Below are 23,368 nucleotides of genomic sequence, written 5' to 3' on the forward strand. Positions count from 1 at the left end.
AGGAAAAAAAGCAGACGTCAAAAAGAAAACATCTAGTACAGAAAGAAAATGAATTTGATACAGTTTTTATAAAACATCTCAGAAAACACTCATAATTGGAGGATTAGAGGATTTTCTGGCTCAGACTTCAAAACTGTCATTTATTGAATCAAGAAAGATGTTTTGCATGTATCAAAATTTTAGAAGTTTCAAGTGATTTAGCTTATTAACAGAGCACTCAGGAAAAGGAATATCCTGAGTTTTACAAATTGCTTTACATAGAGTGTAGATGTTTTCTATACTAAGAAAGTTAATTATAGACTTTTGATAATTGTCTGGTAGTAATTATTTACAATCCTAACAGCTTCAATCCACACAGAAAATACGCTTTATCTGTACATAAAATTCTGACTAGCAAACACTTTAATTGATTTACTTTAATAGTACCCGTGTAGTAGGTAGAATCAGCTACACTTACTTAAACTTTGCCCAGGCCAGTAAAATTAAATCAGAAAGTTCGTGACTTGAATCTGGCCAGAGCAAACCACCTACTCACATAAACAAATTGTTCTCACTGGCAGTTGCAGCTTTGCAGTTGTTCTCACCCGATGGAAGCCTGTCCTTTTTCTGGCACTTTAAACCAAATGCCTGGACCTTTTTTATTGGAGATTGAGAATGTTACCTAACTGAAATATCTGAACTTTATGATTCAGTTTGTCTTTAAAAAAATACTCCCACCGCTCAAATTTCTCAGAGTTTATCAAAATGCCATCAAAACTTTTTTCTTGAACCTAAATCAGTTATTAACCCCAAGAGTGGCAAAATATCCCTTAAAAGGCATCCTGATTTGATAGGCAGCATCCCAGCAGGAAATCAATCGCTGTGTATTTTTAATATACATACACCACACCATCACACTGCTGGTCTAGCTTTTTGCATTATCTTAGCAGACAACGTAATGCAGCATTTATTTGTATTTATTTTGAGTTCTGAATTGCTCACTAGAGTTATCTGTGCACAAGGCCAAACACTGCCCCACATATTTTCCAAAATACTTTTGAAAAACTGGACACAAAAAAATGTTTCCTCATTCACCATTAAAGCATTGTGAGACTTTGATTCAGACAAACTTTAAAGATTTGAATATTGATGACAGATTTCATTCTGATTATCATAAAATTTATCTGCTTATCATGATAATCAGTCATTAAATAGAAGCCACCATGAGATACCAAAGTGAGATTTTATATAGAAGTGGCCAACCAAAACAATGTAAAAACAAAATATTTGCCTTCTGTGGTGGCACAGTGGACCTTGAACTGATGCTATAAGACTCTGAATTTAATTGTTTTGAGAAGTCTGCACTTAATTTCATGCTGCCTCAGCTATGATGCTCACAATGCCTGGAGATAAGTCAAAGGAAGCATGGACTTGCTTATTCTATACTTTTTCCTCCTATGAAGGAAACCAGCAGCCATATGGCTAATAAAAGGCAATTAAATCCGTTAGTCTGGCTAACACAATGCAAATAACTTATCACTTAGCAGTCATCATCCTGATTACTAAAACCAGTCATTAGTTAAGGTAACTGTGTACAAAATAATATTCTTTTCCTTTTTTAGACCAGCCAGGCAACGAGCAGACTGTTGTAATAAGTGATTTAAGAGGAAAGAATGCTGAAAGAAAATGTTTCTGAAAGATCCGGGGAGTGGCAATTGGAAAGAGAATAAAAGGTTTGAAAGTCCGAACAACAACAGATCACCAAAAAAAAGGGAGCAATGTCGCAGTCATTAAAACTAATTTTGCAGTTAAATACATATGCTCATTGTTTTGTTAGTAAAACTTCAAAATCAGCTCGGGGGAAAAAAAAACAACGAAAAACAAAAAGAAGAGACAACATTGTGTTGCACCAAATTCGCATTTTTTATTCTACATACTTTCACCAGGTTCAAGAAGCCATGCCAGACACCGCACAAACTCTTCAATATCCTAATCTTTGCTAATCTTTGTAAATACAGATTAAACAAAAAGACATGAAGCTGAGAGCCCACATCAGTCTCTCCCTCATGTCTTTCTCAAGAAATTTGAGAATCTTTACTATTTGCAATAAATTAAACATTTATCCATTTTTTTTTTTTAAAAGACCTCACTTGACTTTCATTAGCAACAGTAATAATTCCATACCAAAAAGAAATCAAATTTGGCAGCCTGGTAAGCAAAGGAAGGAAAAAGAAATATTCGAGTCATTCCATTCCAGTTCAGCCAGCTCTCATTGCACCATCTCTTTGGATTGTCTTGAAACTCTGCCCATGTATGCAATAATAAAGCCTGTAAAGCTATTTTTGTTTTGTTTTTTCATCAAATCCAAATGGAACATACGATAAAGACAATTTGGCTCAGTTGTTTCCATTTTACTGTATATATATACACACACACACAATATGTATAGCATGTGTATATGTATGTATATAAACACAGACATACACACAAGTATTTAAAATATTAACTTATTTTTATACATAAACTTCTACAGAAAGACAAGCAACTGTAAATATTTAGCTTGTGTGATACAGATTTTAAATATCACCTTTATAAAAGGACCTTTTTTTTGTAAGTGAAGTCTTAGCCTATAAGGCTGTAAACACTTTGGGCTGGAAACGGATTCAGTAAATGTTCAAGCCCATAAAGAATCAGAAGCCTGGGGATCACTCATATAATCAAAGCTAAGCATAAATTCATATTTGTGAAGTGAGATCTAGAGCACACAAAATATTTGATCATAAAATAATATAAGAAGTGAGGAAAAATACCGTGAACAAACTACAATAAGCTTTGAAAGTCTCAGAAATCTGAATCAAAAAAAGAAATAAATGAAAAAAATACCATTTTGGGAGATGAAGCAAGATGGGTGAAAAGTTAGTTTTTCAATTGTTCAAAACAGAATTGGAGCCTGAAAACATTTTCATTTTACCCATTATGCATAGTAAAATATTCTTGTAAAAGGACATTTTTAATACAAAAAATAAAATATTATGCAATTTTACACATCACATACTATTTATCCTCTTCTTTTATTTTCTGAATAGTTGTCTGCTATTTTCTGTCACAATAGCAATTTCTTCTATTGTATTATGTTGTTTTCTTTCCATAGCCGCCACCGATCATTAGCCTGAGCTCTGCCCTCTTCTTTACTGGCCATACTTTCTATTTTTCTTTTCTGCTAGACTTTCAACTTTTTAATTTAATCTTAGTTTCCTAACAAGCCAATCCATAAGCACAGATGGGCAGCCTAACATATTTAATATCTAAATGACCAAGTCAGTAAGAAATACTCAGAAAAAAGGAGGTTGGAATATTTATTAGTCATATTTTTCTCTTAGTCATGTGTTTACCACAATGTTAGATGAGACATTTACTCCACTCCTTGTGTCTCAGATCCAGACCATCCTGATGATGCAAGGGATAGGCATCTCCCTGTTATTCTTCCTTCAGCCTTCTTTGTGAATGAGGAGAGGAAGAGTGTATTTACTCATGTCCAAGCATCCATTTTTTACTCTTTCCAGTGAGTAATCCTATGTTTGTCTCTGCAACTCAAAAATTTCTTATTCAATGTTCCTCATGCCCCTAAATTCCCCAAAGTAATCATAACAGTTGATATAAGTCATCACTTCTTATTTTGGTGGTGTTTGGGAAAACTGAGAAACACAAGAGGCACTGAAGCTGTTAGCAGAATCAGGAAGGAAGAAAGAAAAATGTTTAAAACTGATTTTCAACTAAGGAGCTGGACAACAATACCAAGCAATCCACTGATCTACATAATCTTCATGGCTTTCTAAAAAGTTTCAGTAGAACAAATGCAAAAATCTTGTGCTGACCACAGTCCAAACTCCCAAAGCTTTGGCAATTAGAAGACAATCTTTTGAAACAGCTAGACATCCTACACAGTCCTGATGAGCACATAAAGAGATGTTGGTAGTAAATGGTGAACTTTTACAGCAAGGGAAGGTCACCAGTACAGTTTCAGAGAGCTGTACTGTGTTCTGCATTGTTCATTTTATTCATTAGTGGAAACGGGATGAACAACACAGGGAACAAAGTTTTGCTTATGACATTCATCTATTTTTAAGAAGTCCGACTAGGAAGAACAACAGAAGGAACTATCAACAGACCATGAATAGCTATCAAAATGCAGACCTAATGCATGTGAATACAAAATTATGCATATGGAGAAAACCAAACTTTACAAATAAAGTGGTGGGCCTAGAACTGATAACTACTACTTATGGACGTGATCTTAAGCCACCCTTGACAACTGCATGAAAACAACAGTTCAAGAGAAGAAAATATGTTGGGAATTATTAGGAAAGGAACAAAAAATAAAAATAGACCATTCTAATGTTGCTTTATAAATTCCCAGTTAGCCCACATACCAGATCTGTCCCTGCAAACACTGGGGAAAGTTAGAATTCCATCACCTCAAAACCCAACAGAGTGGGGAAGGAGCAATTTACACCACGTAGTTTGTGTAGTGCTCCTGGTCAGCAAAAGTTATGAGTTTAAAGTAACAGCTAAATTAGTTGAAAAAAAAGAGGTTAAACAATTTGTGGAGGAGAAAGCCATCAAGATTTACTTACAACATGGAAATAATGTTTAGCTCAGAAAATCCCTAAGCTGCAATTTCAATTATTACAAATTATATTATAGGGATGAACCATTATATACTGCTCTATGGTGTCTAATTGTTTGTTAACTGTACTTTCAGTCACTCTCAAAGAACAGATTTTAGGTCCAATGAATCTTTGGTTTTACCCATTACAGATATCATTCTGTAAATAAATACCAATCTAGCATTTTCACACTCAAATGATAAGCATTTAGCGCTCAAAAATACATGTTAGTAAAAAAAAAGATGAAACCCAGAAATTATATTTTTTAACTGTAACATAAGACAACATATTCCTCTGAAGACAGTGTGTTAAATATACAGTAAGACACTTGCAGGAAACAATGGGTATGATTTTGCTTCAACAAAGAATTTGATGAGGGTTGACTTGCTGCTGAGGTAACAAAAATACATTTCCACTAGTGGATCTAGTGTCTTGCAGATACGTTCTTGAAACGAAGACTCGGTTGGGCCTTCTGCTGCATCCCTCAACAGCTTTCCCTAATGCCTCCAAGTAAACACCAATCAATGTGCCCTTCCGCCCCTGCTAATGACAAGCACATTGTGCAAACTCTGCAAATGTCTCCTTAACACACTCAGAAAACTGAACTGCAGAAGACTAGTCAACACACTCATGCTGGAGAAGACATGAATAAATGAACAAACTGCCCAGCAGTAAGTTTCATTCAGCTGTCCGAACAGAGCTGCCTGTTGGTTTCGATCTTCTAGGCTATCCAAGACAATGGTTGGGACTAAGCAGGTACAACACAGGCCCAACGAGACCTGTTTGGTGAGGCAGCATGAGGCTAAAAACTATTTTCTGAAGGGAATTCAAATGGCGCTAGATACTATGATTAGCAAATGAAGGCGTTTCCTTTTGGATGAGCCGCATCGTGCTCCAGGCACCATGGACTGTATTGGCTAAGTCACTACTCACTAGAAGGGAAGCTCAGTCACCAAACATGGCTGTGTTCTCCTCTCTGTACAGAGACCTAAGCGTAGGTGTTTTAATCTCAAGTTGAACTTGGCACTTGGTCATAAAATTTCCATGAAGGAAGACCTAAGATGATTTTTATTTAAATAATCTAATGCTTTCCCCATATTTTGTGTAATTCAAGCAAACCATCATTGGCATCTAATGCAGCCTGCTGCCCAGCCACCAGGCTGTCAAGATCTGTGTCAGTATTTAGTTACTCTCAAATACTTCAAGTAAACATTCAGGATCTGTTCTTTTTTGAACCTAAATATATACAAATCTCTGAGTCTTATATCAGCGTCACATCTCTCATCTACCTCCTATATGTCAATTATGCTCAGCAGTGATTGAGTTTACTCACAGCCCAGATTTGAGATTACAGTCCTTTGCATTTCACAGTGTTGAGCTGTATTTATTTGCTGTCTCAATTACTTAAACTACAGGAATTTTTCTGAAAGGATTTCAAAGATCTGATTGGAAGCAAGGATGATGCATTTTTCAGATGAGAACGGGATGTCAGTTTGGAAACTGATAGTGTATCATTTGCAAACAGCAGTTCTGCAAATAGAATGTATCCTTCTGCTATGACAGCCCAGACACGCCCTGAGAATCCTGCACTGACAGTATTCATACATATCACACATTTCTTAATAGAGGCATTTAGGGAAAAGAGGCATAATGTTACTGCAAATCAACACTGAAATGCAAAATGTCATTATGTTTCCATTACCCCTACCTCTTTGGTAATTATGTATACTCCAAACAGATGTGTGATTCAGTTTTGGTGAGTTTTTTTGGTTTGTTTGTTGTTTGTTTTTTTTTAAAAAGCCACAACTGTATGAAGATAGATGCTTTTGAAAAGCAACAGTAATGTTTTCCACTGGCATTATAAGTGTACATTAGATTCCACAAAAATTCTCACAGAGCTATGAAAAAAATCTAAGTACTTCTTATACAGCTGTCTAGAAACTCACCATAGGATTAAACAACCAATGCTTTCCCCTTGGGTTGATTCTTGACATGTAACTACAAACCAGAAGTTAAAATAGATAAATAAGTAAAAAGGTATGCACTGTAAACTGTCCAATTCTTAGGATATGTTGGAATCATGTAAACAAAAGCAGTAACACCAAGACTGTTGCCTTCAATTTAATTTCAATGACTACTTCAAAAGCTGCTCACCTGGAATGATTGCAATTTATAAAGTCCTATTAAGGTCTGATCACTTATACCAGTGTATTGAAAAGGTGGTTTATTCATAACAGACATGCAGGAGAGCCAAAGTAATAACTACTCATATGAGTAATTTGTAAAATATTTGCTTTCAAAGTAAATTTTTCTCCTCAATAATTTGCATGCCATTCTTAGGGCAAATCAAGTCCACTTTCTTTTGTGACAGTTATTTTTTTGTCAATTTTTACCTCTTCTGCTTATAACACAAGTTTCTATTCTTACTCAGTCTGTGAGACCCAACTGCAGTGACTGCAATTACGCTTGTACAGCTAGCAAAAATAAAAATCAGAGAACATCCAGGTGCTGCCAAGAAAAACTGAAAAAATTTTAGTATTGGTCTGAATATGTGTAACTAGTCCTGTAGACAGGTCTGGATTTTGGCCATGTTTAGGCAAGATACAGAAATTAACATATTGCATTGATACTCAAAGGACCCCTGTCAGAATTACAAACACCATGAAGCAGAAATGGCTGTAAAACACAGACATCCCCCAAATAAATGTAAAATGGGATACAATTCAGGGAACAGAGGACAGCAGCAGTACTACATCCAGAATTTTACATTCCTCAACTGTTTAAATGGTTTAATGTAAATATGTTCCAGCAATTTCCATGAATACAGGAGCACTCTATATTTAGTCAGAGATCACAGGAAACTTCCACAACCATACTTAAGGCATGAAGTGGTTTTGCAAACCACTTTGGAAGCGGATCACCATTCTTAAGGGAAGTCAGCACAGAACTGTGATGCTGGCCCTAGTCCTACACAAAGAGCCTGGGCAATAATCTCATCTTGGGTGAAACACACGTGCTCATGCAAGGCTCCACCAGCACTTTCAAAGCTGGCAGAATGCACCCTGCAGAAGAAATCTAAGCTGTGGATCCCAGCCGGCAGCAGGGAAGGGGGAAGTGCCAGAAAGTGGGAGAAGCAGGAGAGAGTGAGAAAATGTACAGCCTTGCCATAGGCACTGGCAAGGTCTGCAACTAGCAATGTTATGAACAGTTTTCAAAAAGAAAGCCTGAGATTAGAAGTAGACATTTTTGATATGTGGGGGAAAGCATTTGGCTGCACTGTTGGTCTGGGCCCCATGCTGTTTTAATCCATGTAACAAATTATATGTGAAGTAGAGCAAAGTCAACTCAGCTTCCAAAATGGGACAATTTTCAGAACCAGTGCTCAGCAAAATACAACATAACTATGCGCTTACAAATGAGAAAACTTATGGTTATTTTTTATAATTTTTTTAATTATTATTTTTTTTTTTACAAAATTACTTTACACAGTCAATCTCTGTTCTAAGGAAGAAATGAAAGACATTTGGAATGTCTTTCATTTGGAAGAAATGAAAGAATGTGGAATTTACCAATGCCAACAAAAATGGGCTTAACCCATCAGCAACACATTTTGCAGGATTTTGTAAACCCATGTTTTAAAGGTAAAGGCATTCACTTGAAATTAACTCATTATTTCTAAATATCTAGTTATCAACACCACACCGAAGAAAATACTTTTAAAATGCAGGCTCCATATTAAAGACAAACTGTCAGAGTTTAACCAAAGATGAAAAAACTGCTTTTTTTCATGCTTAAAAAAAGAAACTATCCTGGAGCATAGAAATTTTTCTGTGGGTGATGGGCTACCTGCATGAAGCATAACACTGCTGTGTAGGACTGCAGTTCTACATCACAGGAAAGTAAAAAACTAGTAATTCAATGAGTACCTCAGACATGTAATAATTATTCTGAAAGTATATCCTATAGCTAAAGGTAGGCAATTCATATACAATAGGTAAGCTATTAATTTATAATTGGTACCTTCAAACTACCAATTACTAAATAAATTGTACCATTGTTCTTTGTCCCAGAGATTCATAATTCCTTTCAGCCCATCTCCTCCCCATTCACAGACATTCAGCAGAACTGTAGCAGGAGGAATAATTGTGCATTTACAGGCATAGTGTTACTTATATATGTTATAATAGTCCCCTAGCTGGTTGGTGGAAAAGGAGAATACACATTACCAGATGACAAGTAAGGCCACCATTACGATTTAAAGAATGCTGGTCATCCACAGGCTTATTTTAAGAATTACTGTTCTTTATCAAGCTGAAAAAATGCTTTTAACTTCTTTTGCATTACCTCTGCTGCATTCAGGCTTGCATTATACCAGAATGATAATTCAGATTTGGGATACTAGACAATTTGATGTATTAGTGGGGTTAGACAAATATAATGCTTGCATTGTTCATACATTCCCCTCTGACTCACTGCAAGATTATAAATACCCACTGTAAGGGGAGCTCCACCCTGGCTAGGTTTAATCTAATACTTTCTGCTGTTGCAGGCCCTTCTACCTTTAACATGAAACCAAGCCATTAAGGCTTGATTCCATACTCTAAAGATGTTTTTTGCTTTGTTTTGTTTTGGTTTTCACATTTAAGGTGATTCACAAAACTGGCTTTACAGAGTTTCCTGTAATCTCAAGGCAAAAGGTGTTCTGTAAATGTACTTTGTTTCAAATGTAAGAAACATTAACCACCCACTTCCTGCGCTGTTCCCTAAAAGGTTTACAAGTACTGCAGGGCTAGCCCCACTCTGCCAAAAGGCTGCGCTTCTTGCCAAGGAGGGACTCAGTTAACGCTAAATGACTGTACTCTTCACGTTAAATAATACTTGGAAGCTGAAACACGCCAAGGCTTTATAGATCCCTTTTGAAAATATCTGACAGAGTCACAAGTCAATTTATTACAGGAGGCCCCGCAGAAAATTCCCAGGGCCCGGCTCTGCTCAGCTTCCAGGGCTGCGTGCTGCAAGGGGAGGGCAGGGCGGGTGCCAAGGGCTGCCCCCGCCCCAGGACGGACAAGCGGGTCAGCAGCACACAGCCGTGCCTCACGGTAAGCCTCGGAGCAACACGGCGTGTGATGTTCTTTCCCAACTTTTGCATTTATGACAGGTAAATACGGCTGGAAAGGTAACCGTTTCAGCAAAATTAATGCGAATTAAATAAACGTCTATCGCTGCCAATACTAGGTTTTATTACCGATACAATCCCACTCAGAACAGTGGCAAGACACTATAGAGGAACAGCAGGGCGTTTCAGCTGGCACAGGGGTGCCTGAATTAAAAACCAAGACATGAAATAGCGCTCACAAGTCTCTGCAGGAACTTGAACCCGGTCAATTTTCAGTAAACCCAGGGTTTGGGTCCCGCTTTGCTCGTACATCCCCCACCGTGTCTCAGAACTGAACAGAAAGTGCTACATACACCTCCGCCGCTCCTCCCGCCAACTGAGTATGCTTTTAAGCAGGATACTAAGGAAGCGGCAAAACCCTTCGAGGGACGATTAAGCCGTAGACACAATGCCCGTAGGTTAACCAGAAAATCCACCTCCAACCGCAAAACCGGGGCCACCGGCCAGACCCCGCCCGCCCCCCGCGCTGGAGAAGCCGGGCCAGGGCGCGCCGGGGCGCCGCCACCCGCCGGGCCGAGCGGGGCAGCGGGACCGGGGGCTGCCGAGCCCAGCCCCGGCCCGCCGAGCTGCGGGCAGCCCCAGGCCACGCCGCCTCCCGGAGGAGCCCCGCGAGCAGCGGAGTGGGGGGCGCCCGGGGCCGCTCGAGCAGAGCCACCGCCGCGGGTCCAGCCCCCGTCCCCCGGCCGCAGACAAAGGGCTGAGCCTCCACCGCCACCCAAAGTGCCTCCCACCCAGGTACCCTCCTCCTCCTCTGCCCTCCCTCCGCCCCGCCGAGCCGCCGCCGGCGCGGCAGCCCCCGCCCGGCTACTCACAGGATGGTGGTCTGGGGGGACACGGCGGGGACGCTCTCCAGCATCAGATGCATGCAGCGCACCGTGCTGCGGAAGCACAGGCAGCGGCTGGGGCACCACACGCTCCCGCGCTGCTGCGGCGGCGGCTGCGCGGCGGCGAGCCCCCCGCTGCGGAGCAGCAGCAGGAGCAGGAGGCAGAGGCCGGGGGCAGCCGCCGCTCCGCGCCGGGCCATGCTGCGGGGCGCGGGCAGGAGGAGGAGGAGGAGCAGGAGGAGAGGGGCTCCGGGAGTTCCGCGTCGCGCCCGCTCCGCTCCCCGGCCGCGGCTGTCGCTCTGCTCGGCGGCGGGGCGCTCCCGTCCCCCCGCGCAGGCTGGAGGAGGGGACGGCGGTGGGACCGCCCCGGCCGGCGGCGGGCTGGGGGCCGCCCCGCAGCGGGGGCTCCGCGCCGCCCTGCGCACGTACCGCGGGGCAGCGCCGCGCATCGGGGCCAGGGGTCCCACCGCCCCTGGGCCGCCGCTCCCCCCCACAACTCTCGCCTCCATCCCTTGAACGGGGGACTGAAAGCACCCCCTGAGGCGGACGGCTGCGTACACCTCCGGAGAGGAGAGGATGCAGGCAAAACGAAGGGAAGCGAGAGCAGTGGAGAAGGGAAAAGAAAGGGGGGGGGGGGGGGGGGGGGGGGGGGAAGGAAGGGGAAGGAGCGGAAGGGAGAACAGAAAGCACAGAGAAGAGATGGGGGGGGGGGGGGGGGGGAAGACAAGGGAAGGAGAAACCCTTACGGGAAGAAGCAAGTTCAGTAAACCACCTCCCGTTTCTGCCCTGCTCTGAAAGACTCACATTCACAACCCTTGGACTGCCCCCTCGCAGTGCTGCAACTTTGACCCAGGAACATCTGTGGGATTTGCCCTGCATTACCTTCAGCTGATGAGTTTGGGTAGGTGCGTACTGGTAAGGAGGTGTAAGAGGACCACCAGAATGCAACTGTACTCACAAGAACAACGGTTGCAGTCTTAGCTCCCATGATCTCAATGCTTTCTCAGAACAACTTTTGTCTGAGAACCAGACGTGTTGAGATGTCTCATGTTGTCCCAAATATGGTGCTGTTCTTATGTGATGTCAAGTCCAAAGCAGGTAATTACCTTTTCTCCAGCCCTCTACGTGCCTTGACTATTCCAGGTGAAAACACTGGAGTGTCATTTCTGTGATGACAACAGTGATCACAACTCACCTGTTAAGTGTAACAACAACATATTCTCTTACAAATGATGAGTGTCGGCACCCCCAGTTCTGCCCCAGAAATAAACCTTGGCACTTCTGCAGGGTTGGCTGTATGCCTTTTTCTTCAAGGAACAACATAAAGACCATTCTTGCCTAAAACTTAACTATAGTAACTCTTATTCCGAATGTCACTGTGAAATCTTGGTTTTAGCAGAAGTCAGGGAAAGACTTTTTAATTTTTACTTTTTTTTAGCACAAGTCCAACACCTCAGGTAGGAAATCAGAGCCTGGAACTGTGCTACAAGTGCTGGAAATCACTGATAGGACCACAATCAAAATATGCAGAGATGGATCATTACCTGTAACTTTTTTTTCCTGCAGAAGTACAATTTGACTGTTTTTCCTGAGTCACTATCTCTTGCTTCTCTAAAGCAAGATGAGTGCTTAGCTTATATCTTAAAAAGAGTTAGCTAATGGAAGGGTGGAAGTGTTTTTCTTGTTCTAAGGAATCCTGAATCCTTTGAAACATCCTTCAAAACATCCTTCAACTTCCCATTGAGCTGGAAGCTGGCTAACTGGGAGCCTGCAGGCTCAACCTTTGTCTGGAGATAGGGCAGGCTTACTGATGTGCCATCGTTAGTATGATTACTGAGTTTCTAGGGTAGGTAGAGACTCCCACAAGACTTACTATTTAGATACACTTCTAAACTGAGTAAATTTCTAAATACTTTTGCAAAGCTTCGAGTGCTATTTCAACAGTAAATGTATCAGAAATTCGTATACATGCACATCAGCTGTTTTACCATTGACGATACCAATCTGAAGTAGAAGAAAGTTTACAGAAGCAGCAGGTTAAAATGTTCATCACCTCAGTGTCAATTCAGCAGACAGCTGCTATGTGTATTACCCCCTCTGCATTTGTAACCAGTGTTGGGATATATGCATGTCTTAATCTAAAAATTAAATTTCTTTCCTGGTCCACAAAAACCTCAGGCACTTTTGACCTACAAAGTGCAAGTGTTGGCACAAGTTTTTGTTCCAGGAATGCCACTGACATTAGAGCATCTTGGCGGTTGTTAATCTGTCATCCTGCAGCACCCATATTAAAAGCAGCAGAACATCTGAGGCTAGATAATTATAAATGATAATACAGAAATATCACTAAACTGGGATATCATAGCATTTAGGAAAATATAATTACGATTTATTTTGTCATATTTTGGTGCTTTATGATGATTATTTTAAAAAATAAAGTACATAGTCAAAATTGATTATGTTTTCTATAGGAAATTATAATTGTTCTGAAAGGTTTTTATTATTTGGAGACTTGCTAGACTATTGTACTATACAATTAAAAGTATCTGTGTTATACATATGTAACTCTGACAGTGACATCAAAAGTGCTTAGACATTTTCACTCTAATTAGGCAATTTAGCCTTAATATGCTATATAGCATTCTTGCCATTTACCTTGTTACATGTAACCTCCAGGCTCTTGGTTAATACATTATTAATGCCTCATAAATCATTTCAGTTAGACTTTTTTCATGCCCTGTGGAGTCTGGTAGAGTATGAGGTGTTAGGTTTATGGTTGGACTCAATGATCTTAAAGGTCTTTTCCAACCTATATGATTATATGACTCTATGATTTTAATATTCATTGCATGCTATTCTAAATAGGTGACAGGGAAGGTTTCTGAAAAATAAGACTTCCAAATGGTTTTGATACATCTTTCTATTCTTAGCCAGTTTTCATAGAAGAAATTTTATAAAAAGTGTAGTCATTACTGTTGACCCTGCATATAAATATTCATGGAAAAATTGTGTTCTGTTTCCAGTTTGTCTAGTTGAGGAGTGGACCTAACAAAAAAATACGATATTTATGCTGGAAATTAGATAACTTGCTTTCTGAATGCTAGGAGAAGTGCTTTATAGTTATGTATAGTGTAAATCTCCATTTGCTTTTAAGTGTCCTACTTACCTCTCAGATTTTTGTCAAATACTGCCACTTGCTGGTTTTATTCCATACCAGTAATTTAGTTTTACAGCTTTTGCTTTGCTGAAGTACTAAAAAAAAAAAAAAAAAACCCACACTTTTTAAAAGGTTAAATAGTTAATACATTTATCTTTTTTTTGCTAAAAATTCAGACAAAAGAAACATAAGCTCAAATCCTCTTCAGTTTAGTTTATACTTCCATGTTAACATTCTATCTCTAGATATAAATTCAGGCATTTAAGACATTTCAATATGTCTTCAGATACCTGACAATGGAAATGCTTTGCACTGACTTTGGCAGACACAGAATCATGACCTGGTTTATTATTTAGGCTCATTTTGGCTAACAATAACAGTAACAGTTAAAAGAAACAGATTATCAAAATAACTGATGAAAAAGCACCGTAGAAACTTGTATTTAAGTTTTTTTATTAAAATACACTAGCACTGGACTCTGAAGCCTAAGCACATCTGATCTTTAAATTTTTAAAGGCAGAAGCAAAAGTCAGACTGGTTTTGAAAGCATATTATCTTGCATTTTATTTCTATTAAACATGCAAAGTGAATGTCATGGGGTAGCTAAATGGCATGTCTGCAAGTGTGCTAAACTCAGGGTACCAGCTAAAACAGTTATTTAAATTCATAAATGCTTGTTCATAAGCTTTTCTCAACTATCCAGGAAAGCTTATGCTATACTCAGATACATACTTCTTGAAATATCTCATGCTTCTTCATAGTCAGATCAGAGGCAATATAACTGCTCTGACTGTGGGTATTCAAGAGTCTATGTTACCTGCTACCCCAGCAAAGACTGAGGATGTTGCGTCCACAGAAGCCAGACTCACATATCCTTCTTCCTCTCAGTTGGAGAAGTGATATTGTTGGTATCTTTAAAAGCTGCCATCCTTCTTTCCTGAATATAATATGAATTTCGAGGTAAAATTATTCCTTCACTGGTTACATTATGAAAATAATCCTTCCAAGTTCAAACAAGAGTGTGCCTAGCACTGGAACGTGCTAGGGTATCTTCATTTGCCTCATATTTTGCAGGTCATCTGAACATGTGTTGTTAATTTCTTTACAGAGTCATAGAATGGTTTGGGTTGGAAGAGACCTTAAAGATCATCCAGTTCCAATCATCCTGTCACGGGCAGGGACACCTTCCACTAGACCAGGTTGCTCAAAGCCCCATCCAGCCTGGCCTTGAACAACTTCCAGGGATGGGGCATCTTTATAAGAAATTCTTGGGGCACGTTCTATATAAATGGGCAAAAACAGAAAAGCTTGTTTTCCAAACTATCTTTGAATCTTCACTTCAGTCAGGCTACAGGTGCTAGTGTATGTGTCCAAGGAAAGATGGTTAGCATATCTTAAATCAGGCAGTAGAACTTATATTTTCCAGGCATTTCTGTTCTTTCAGATAATGTGTTTAACGTGTCCTCCCTTTCAAAGAGGGAGTTTGTTAGGTGTAGCTATAGGAAATGGACGTTACTAGCCCATTACCTGATATTTAGAAAAACAGATAAGCTTTCTATTTTTACTAACTGTGCAATGTGGACCTAATAAAAATAATATTGAGCCCCGTTTTGGCAAGGTGCTTAAAACATAGGGAAACATAGGCCCTTATTAAACAGCCAGCCAACATACCTAGTGGAAACATTGCCCTGTAATGATAAAGAAAAATAAAAAAACCCTCCCCTGAAGAGACTTTCCCAAAGGAAAATGTGCTCAAACCAATGAGCTCCTGGTTTCCCACAGAGTAATATACCTTAATATCAGCATAATGGGAAATCGGGTGTTATTAGTTTAATCCCTTGTCTACACTGAGGAAATACGTCACCCAGAAGAGATTACAGGCTATTATTGGTACTACAGCTGTGTCTGGAAGCCTCAGCCAGGATCAGAGCCACCCAGCCACATGTTTTATAGGCATAAATAAAAAACAGTACCTTTTCTGAAGACAGGCAGATGCAGTAGGATCGTGCCCATTTCCCAGATGTGTACTGTCAAGATCCTGGGCGCCCTGAGCCCAGAGGCCTGGCTGATGGGGTGCGGGGCCATCCTGGGAGGAGCAGAGCCTGGTTCCTGAGGAGTGGGAGCTGCTGTGGGGAAAGCCAGGCCCCCCTGCGAGGGCAAGGAGACCCACTTTTAAGCTTACTGCCATTTCCAGCCTGGCCTCACCTCAGCCCCATCCCCATGGCCCTGCCCAGCCATCCCAGGACTGTGTCTGATCCCAGTTCCTGCAGTGGGCCTGCTCCTGATCCCAACCCACAGGTCAAAATCCTGGCCGAGTCTTGGCTTATCCCAGTCCCCAGGGAGGTGTCTAATGCCCAGGGCTGGGGCTGCCCGGTGCCCCCAACTGTCCTGGTCCTGATGGGGGAATGGGACAGGCTCTGGCAGCCAGGCCCTGCCCTGCCTGTCCCGGGGAGCCTCTGCTGCTCCTGGCCATGGGGATACCAAATCCTGGGAAAGTGTCCTAAAGGCAATGTTGGACAAACCCTGCTGAACTCTCCAGAGCGGTGTAAATGTTTTCTGTTCTTAATTTTAAAAGAATAAGCATCATCAGGAGAAACATAGCCAAAAGATCAAAGGAAGCTGCTTTCCTGCTCAGCTGGTGCATGTGAGGTCCCACCTGGAAGGACACATAGTATTCTGGGCTCTGCAGATCAAAGGGGATGATGAGAAACTGGAAGGAGGACCACCGAGATGCCCGAGGGCCTTGAGTATATGACCTATGAGCATAGGTTGAGGGATCTGGGCTTATTTCATTTGGTGAAGTGGGGGCAAGGCTGTGATCCAACAGCAACATATGACACTTTGAAGAGAAACTACAAAAACTGATAAAGCAAAACAACTCTTTGCAGTGGCAGATGATACACATAACAAGGTGCAATGGTTGTAAATTGTGACTTGAAAACTTTAAGCTGGATAGAGCAAAAATATTTTTTACAAGGATGGTAATGTGGCACTGGCATAGGCTACACAGAAATGCTGGGAATCTTCTTTCTGAGAGATTCTCAAGATTTGATCAAAGTCCTGGCTGATATGAGAAAGTGCTGGCAACAGTCCTTGCCTGAGCAGAAGGCGGGTCAAGAGGCCTTCAGGCAACCCCTCCAGCCAACATCTCTGTGGTTCTGTCATCAGCTATCTTGCCTTTCATAAATGCCCATCTTGCTGTTAACAGTAATGTGGGCCTAGGTGACTAGCTTGGGCAAGATGCCTCAGAAGCCTAAAAGGTGAGTCATTAGCAACTTTACCAATATGACACAATCTGGGACAGGAATGGTTTGCTCTGGTCATCATGGCTTTAGCTTCCAGTGAAATGCAACAGTGCTGGAGCAAAATCAATTTACCATAGTTTGATTAGAGTAATAGTTAAACAAATATCTTTGAAAAAACATAATTAATGTGATACTGTTAAAGTACAGAATTAGATTATTTTAAACAGAACATTCAGAAGAAAAAAAATGGGTTTTTTCACATAGATTTTTCTGTTTAAAAATAAAAACCCAGAAAGATACAGTTCCTTAAACTTTCGAGTCAAATACCAAAGTACACTAAGAAGCAGGAGGGGGTGTGTGTGTTCAGCTAGGCTGGCTGAGATTTGGGCTATTAACAGACCTCCCCCAACTCATCCATGTTTTCCTGGCTGATGAAAATCAACAGGACTGTTCAACAAGGGTGGGCTAGCTTAGTCCTGTTCTCTCCCTCAGGGCAGTTTTGATGTCCACTAATTGCTCCCTGGATTGCCTAACTCCTGTTTGATCTGCCTACTTTAGTCACCTTTGATGTTCCCTTGTTGTTTGTTACAGGATCTCTGGTTAGGATTAAGTAATTTTAGACAGTAAGACATTCCTGTCAGACAAATAAGACAACTAAACGTGTCCTTTGCTCCAGGTAGCCATCCCTGAGCTACAGTAGCAGTGAAATCAGGGGTCTTGATTTGTAACTCAGGCTATTGTATCATGACCAAAATTTCACGTCCACCATATATGTGCTCTTTTTATTGGCCTTTGGATATTAGAATGACCTGTCCCAGAGCAAAACAACCTTTCCAGATGCAAGGCATAGATAAAAGTAAGCAAACCAGAGCCTGCTTAAGAAACAAATGGAGAAAAAAACCCCAGCCACTACTAATCACGTAGCAATACTGGTACCTTTTGCATGCAAATCAATGCAATGTACAATTCTCTTCAGTTGCACAGACAGTAATTATATTCTCAACCATCCTTGCTGTACATCCTCCATGGTCCTCCACTAATCATTCTGTCCTACACTCATCCACAACATGGACATTTGGTTCGTTTGGTCATCTTTGTTTTTGTTTAGCCTGTGGAAAGCAAAATTATTCCCATCCAGTTCTGACTGGAGTGATGATATCTTCAAAATATGACTGGGTTACATGACTCAAGGTTCTATTATTTATACTTATCATATCATCTGAAACTGTTAGCTGGAAGAATTCTAGAAAAATAGCAGATTTTAGATTTTTTTCTCATTGTCAGTTCTCATTCTATTCTTGCTGTGTCTTTTTTCTAACAGTAACAGCTGAAAAAAGCTGTCTGGAAGTAATGAGGATGAGGGAGGAAGGTGTGTTTTTTAAAACTTACTTTTTCTATATTATCAAAAAAGCAAAAATTTAAAAAATCCACTGCAATTAAAATGCTCTATTCATTTGAAATGTTTTGTAATAAAAATATATTTCAATTCGAAACTTTAACACGTCTTCTCTCCCCACTGAAAAAAAGAAAATATTTTTATTGTAAATATGCACCAAATGTCTCTTACCTGACATATATGTATTGAACCAGTAGCAAAATGGCATATTATAATTTGCACAGTATTTTTTTCAATTATGTTGAAATATAATTGCATTGAAATTCAGTTAGCTAAAGTCTAATCCAGAATTTTGTGAAGAAACAGGCAAGAAAAGACACTGTCCTCTTTAACTGGAATCTATTAGCAAACCAACAGTTGACTGGCATCTTAGTACAAGACAGTAGCCCTTAAAATAAAAAAGTAAATCTCAGTATCACTTCTAAGGTCATCATGAACAACTTGTTCAATTTTAGTTTGCAACTTTCACAGAGGCACCAGAATTAAAAGGACACAGTCATTAATTCTTCATTTCAGACTTTTTTCATCTTTCATCTAAATGTTTTCCCTACTCTTTCTTTCCAAAACACAAAGGTTTTAGGTCTTAGATTTGAAAAACAGAACAGTAGGAGGCGCTTGAGTGATTCCTAATTCCATTTTCTATTTTTAAGTCACAGTGTTTATTTTACTTGATCGTTATAGATTTGTGTTATTATAAAATATCAAGGAAGGTGAAACCCAGTGGCACAGAAGCAGGCGGCTTGCTCCATCATGTGAATGCTGGGGCCTGGAGCAAGTTAGTGGTTAAGAGTAGTCTGGAAGAGTCACATCTCAGAGAGGGTTCAGAAAGCCTCCTGGGTTCAAAGGCCCTAAGCAAGGGATAAGCCAGTGGCTCAGAAAGCCATTGGTTAGTTTGGAAGTAAAGGACATGCTTACAAGGAGCATCTGTACAGTCTCTTTTCTTTCTCTTCTAGCTGCTCTGAGCCTCCCCTGTTTAAAAAAGACAACTATTTTTGTTCAAAACCTGTCTTTTTGTGTGTTTAAAATCTTTTTGGTCTTCTTTGGAGAGTTTACTGTGAGGAGAACACCTAGGCAGATCCTCTTCAAAGCCAGCTCAGGACCTTGTCACACTCATATTTAGAAGTCCTGTTCATTAAAGTCATAGTTTCTCTTCTCTTCAGTGAGATTTTGAGGGAGCGCACCTAGAAGGTTTAAACAGATCATTTAATAGATGAGTATTAATAACAACAGGTAGCATATATATTTTACTTTTCATTTATGGATTTGTTTGTAATCAGCATTTAACTACATGTATCAGATTCCTTAGGAAATAGTGGGTGAATTCAAATTGCAGTTTGAAAAGTCAAGGTTTAGCCAGGTTTTTCAGACTGAAGTGTGTTAAGAACAGTAACTTTCCAGGGTGCTCAGCACCTTTGTTCAGACAGCTTCTGAACATGTGTAGACAAGATGCACCATGGGATGGTTTGCATGATTCCTATCTACAGATAAGATCATGTCATGTGCAATGCTAGCAGCCTAACCTGAATCAGCATGTCCAATTAGAGGAGCAACCTTTGCCATGAATATTGCTATTGCTTCTTGCTTCTTTCCTCACCTACTTTGGAAAAGGTTCCCTTTTTATCCCAGTCTGTTCAAAATGGTTTATGATCACACACAGTTATGTAAGTTGCGACTACACAAACTTTGCAGTTCAGCTGATCATGCAATATCTGGTTTTAGACGTAAAACAATTTTGCTCTTAGTTTTAAGTATTTTGCATTGGCTGTCCTACAGTAAATGAAATTGCTTAAAAAGGTCACTCCTTTCTCTCTCCTGGAATTAATTACTCTTCCAGACAGTGTATTCCAGACCTGCCTCTTTGGATGGAAACGGAGCTTAAGTTATTTTCAGAAATTGTCCTCACATGTTTTCTGATAACCATAGATGGTATAAATGAGAAAGAGTGGAATAACTGGAAGTAAACTTCAAAAGATTAAAAACTTTTTTTTTTTTTTTTGAGAAAGTAGCATATGACTAAAGGAGGTGAAAATAAGAAAAATTGACACCTGACCAAACTAAGTTTCTCTTGAACACACTTTAATTAGTTAAATTTGGTGCTATTACTGTTGACATGCTAGTTTCTTTGGTGGAGCAGCAAACCTGAATTTTACTGTGAACTTTTCTTTTTGCCATTTACTGTAAGTGTAAGTAAAACATGAGCTAAAAGATAAAGTTCGTTCTTGGTCCAAGAGGCATACCACAGAAAGGCTCTTCTGATCTATCTTTTCTTAGGGAACATGAAGTTTTAGGGTATCAGCATTTTTAATCAGAGGAGATCAATTCTAAAAATGTGTCTGTGTACGCAGACATATGAGGTGAACAGGTATCGTGTCATATGTAGTCAGAAAAGCTGAAATGACAGTTTTAGCAATAAGGGTTAGCTATTACTCATATCAGAGTGGAGACCTTGCTTCTACCTAGGATTAAACATATCTGTTGGTGGAGGTGTTAACATTGATATGATTAAATATGAATGTGTCTCACACATCTTGGGCAGCCATCTGGGCAGAGCATGAGGGCTCTGGGGCATGGCCAGGGATTTTGTGAGGCAGCAGACTTCACAATTTAAGATTATACGCACGCATGCACACACTAGTCTTTTCTATTAATATTACAAGAAAAAATCAAATATAAAGTTCCATGCTCCTGGAGAATAAACCTCTTTAGGAACGATGTCTCAGGCAAGGACAACATGATCCATACAGGGAAAGAACTAAATGTGTGAAAATCTCAAAACCTGTTTTCATTTTGTTACATCTCCTTAATGTGTAAATCTAGTAATAACTTGCACACTTCTGTTCTCCGTTTATAAAAGCGATGATCAGTGAAGAATGGAATAGAAGCAATTCCATATGTTAGGAGGGTCAATGAATAGCTCATTTTTTGTAACTGTGTTATTTAGTAACAGTACACTGCTCAGATCCTATTTAATGTAACATGTTGACTTATATTAATTCAAGTAACAAAACCATTTAAAAATAACCACAGCCAGCTCATGATCACCACAAAAATGGAAAAAAACATGCAGCTACCGGTACTGTTCCTATTATAAGTAATCACTGCATATAAATTGGTGCCACATTTTCATAACAAATAACCACAGAAAGGACCTAAATGAAGAGTGTTCTCTGAAGTATAATTTGAAGCAGTTAGTGCCGCGGTCACCCCAGCGACCTCTCTGCTGCAGCTGCTCATGTCCCTGAGGCTGCTGCAGATATCACTGCCCCTGTGACCACTGCCAGTGCCTGCAGCCCCAGAGCTACTGGTGAGGCACAGCAGGACAAGCATCACCAAGGAGCCAGGAGCAAGGGACATCCTCATGTGAGGCTATAAGATCTGACAAAGAAGATAACCTCGCCGAAGGCTCTGTACTTTAGCAGGATGCTCGCTCTTTAAGTGTCAAATGAAAATTGGGCACTTGAGCAAAATTACAGGTGCCCACAAATATAGGTCATGCAACACAGGGTGTTTCAGGGCTGGAGAAACTTGGTCACTAATTCCAACAGTATAGTTGGATGCTCCTCAGACGTGCTGAAGTGTGTGCAGCCCTAATGTTTGGTGTGCAGTAAGAGACAGAATTTTGTTTTTTTTCAGTGAGGCATTATTTGACTTTTCAGTGTTAAGAATTTCTTATTTTCAAATCATAAAAGCAGGACATGTCTGAAGCTAATTTAAGATTAAAGCTTCTCTCACTGACAGCTTAAATTATGGAGCAAAATGAGCAAAGCTTTCAGACAGGGCAAAGCCTAGAGCCTAATGCAAAAACAGGAATAAGCATAAGTGCTAATACGTGAATCTCAGAAAACCAAAATAGCTTCTGAGCAACCTCCATAGGGCATGCCTGCATCCTCCAGTTCCACCATATCATGCAGCCTTTTTCTTCTTGGAATAGTTGTGATATCACAGTACAAATGTTCCTATCTTTTTTGTTACTTTCTCCATTACATTTGCGGTTTCGGATCATCTAAATGTTTTTGCTTTTTACTGACCCTGTGTACTCGTTCTGCAGCTTTTTATTCTTCTGTCTTGATCCCTTCCACAGACAGTTTGGCTGATTGTGCTCTTTGGAAGCATTTGTGAGGGGAGTGATTTTCAATGTACAGTCAGGGAACCCCAGAGAATCCACAAATTATTCCTAACAGTGCATGAGAGGTAGTTAAGAAAATCAAGTTGCCTGCCAGCATGGTTAAATATTCTTTTTAGAGATCATTACCTCCATTGAAAAAAGCATCTGCAATGTAAACTCTTACTCTAGATTTAGATCTGGTTTTCTCCACAAAAAGTGTTAAATGAGTAATGGATTGCACATGCCTCGCTCCATATCATCCCTCTCATTATGAAAGAAGTAAAACTTCTATATATAGTAGTGACAAGACAGAGTTCTAAGTTATTTGTGAATACAGTTTCTGCCATCATTTTTCTCTTTTTGGTACTACTGAGGCAAATAATCATGTTACTGATTTTACTTAAAAAAAAAACAGAAATGATCGAAGATGGGAAGATTGATCAGCACAGAATTGATATATTGTACATAAAGAACTTGATGATGTGATGGACTAAATAGAAAAGGCAAGGTTAGAGATTATTTAGAGATAATAGAAATTTTTTTGCTATGTTCCAAAACTTGATCGAAATGTAACAGATGATCACATATCTAAAAGCCATCAGCAAATGGGCAAGAAAAAGAAAAAGGTAACATGAGGATGTAATGACATGCAAAATATTTCCAGGCAATAGCAACAGAGATATCTCATGTGATTTATGAAGGCATTGCTTGAGATACTGGGCACAGTAAGCTCAAGAAGGATTAAGTCAAAGAAAATTCAAGAAGGATTATGTCCACAGGCACAGAGATGGGAAAATAGTCTTCTGAGACTAGAAGAAT

At 40.0% G+C, this 23,368-nt stretch overlaps 1 protein-coding gene across 2 annotated transcripts in view; it reads right to left on the reverse strand.

Moving 5' to 3' along the window:
* The window catches only part of PXDN (peroxidasin), a 90,333-nt gene extending 79,201 nt beyond the window's left edge, over positions 1 to 11,132 (reverse strand). For both annotated transcript variants that reach the window (XM_056343895.1, XM_056343894.1), the window contains exon 1: positions 10,635 to 11,132. In XM_056343895.1, coding sequence (XP_056199870.1) covers positions 10,635 to 11,095 — 461 coding nt within the window. In that variant the 5' untranslated portion in view covers positions 11,096 to 11,132. The remainder of the gene's footprint in view (positions 1 to 10,634) is intronic.
* Between the last annotated feature and the right edge of the window lie 12,236 nt (positions 11,133 to 23,368).

This window comes from Falco biarmicus, chromosome 6 (assembly GCF_023638135.1).
Source record: "Falco biarmicus isolate bFalBia1 chromosome 6, bFalBia1.pri, whole genome shotgun sequence".
In the NCBI taxonomy this organism is placed as follows: Eukaryota; Metazoa; Chordata; class Aves; order Falconiformes; family Falconidae; genus Falco; species Falco biarmicus.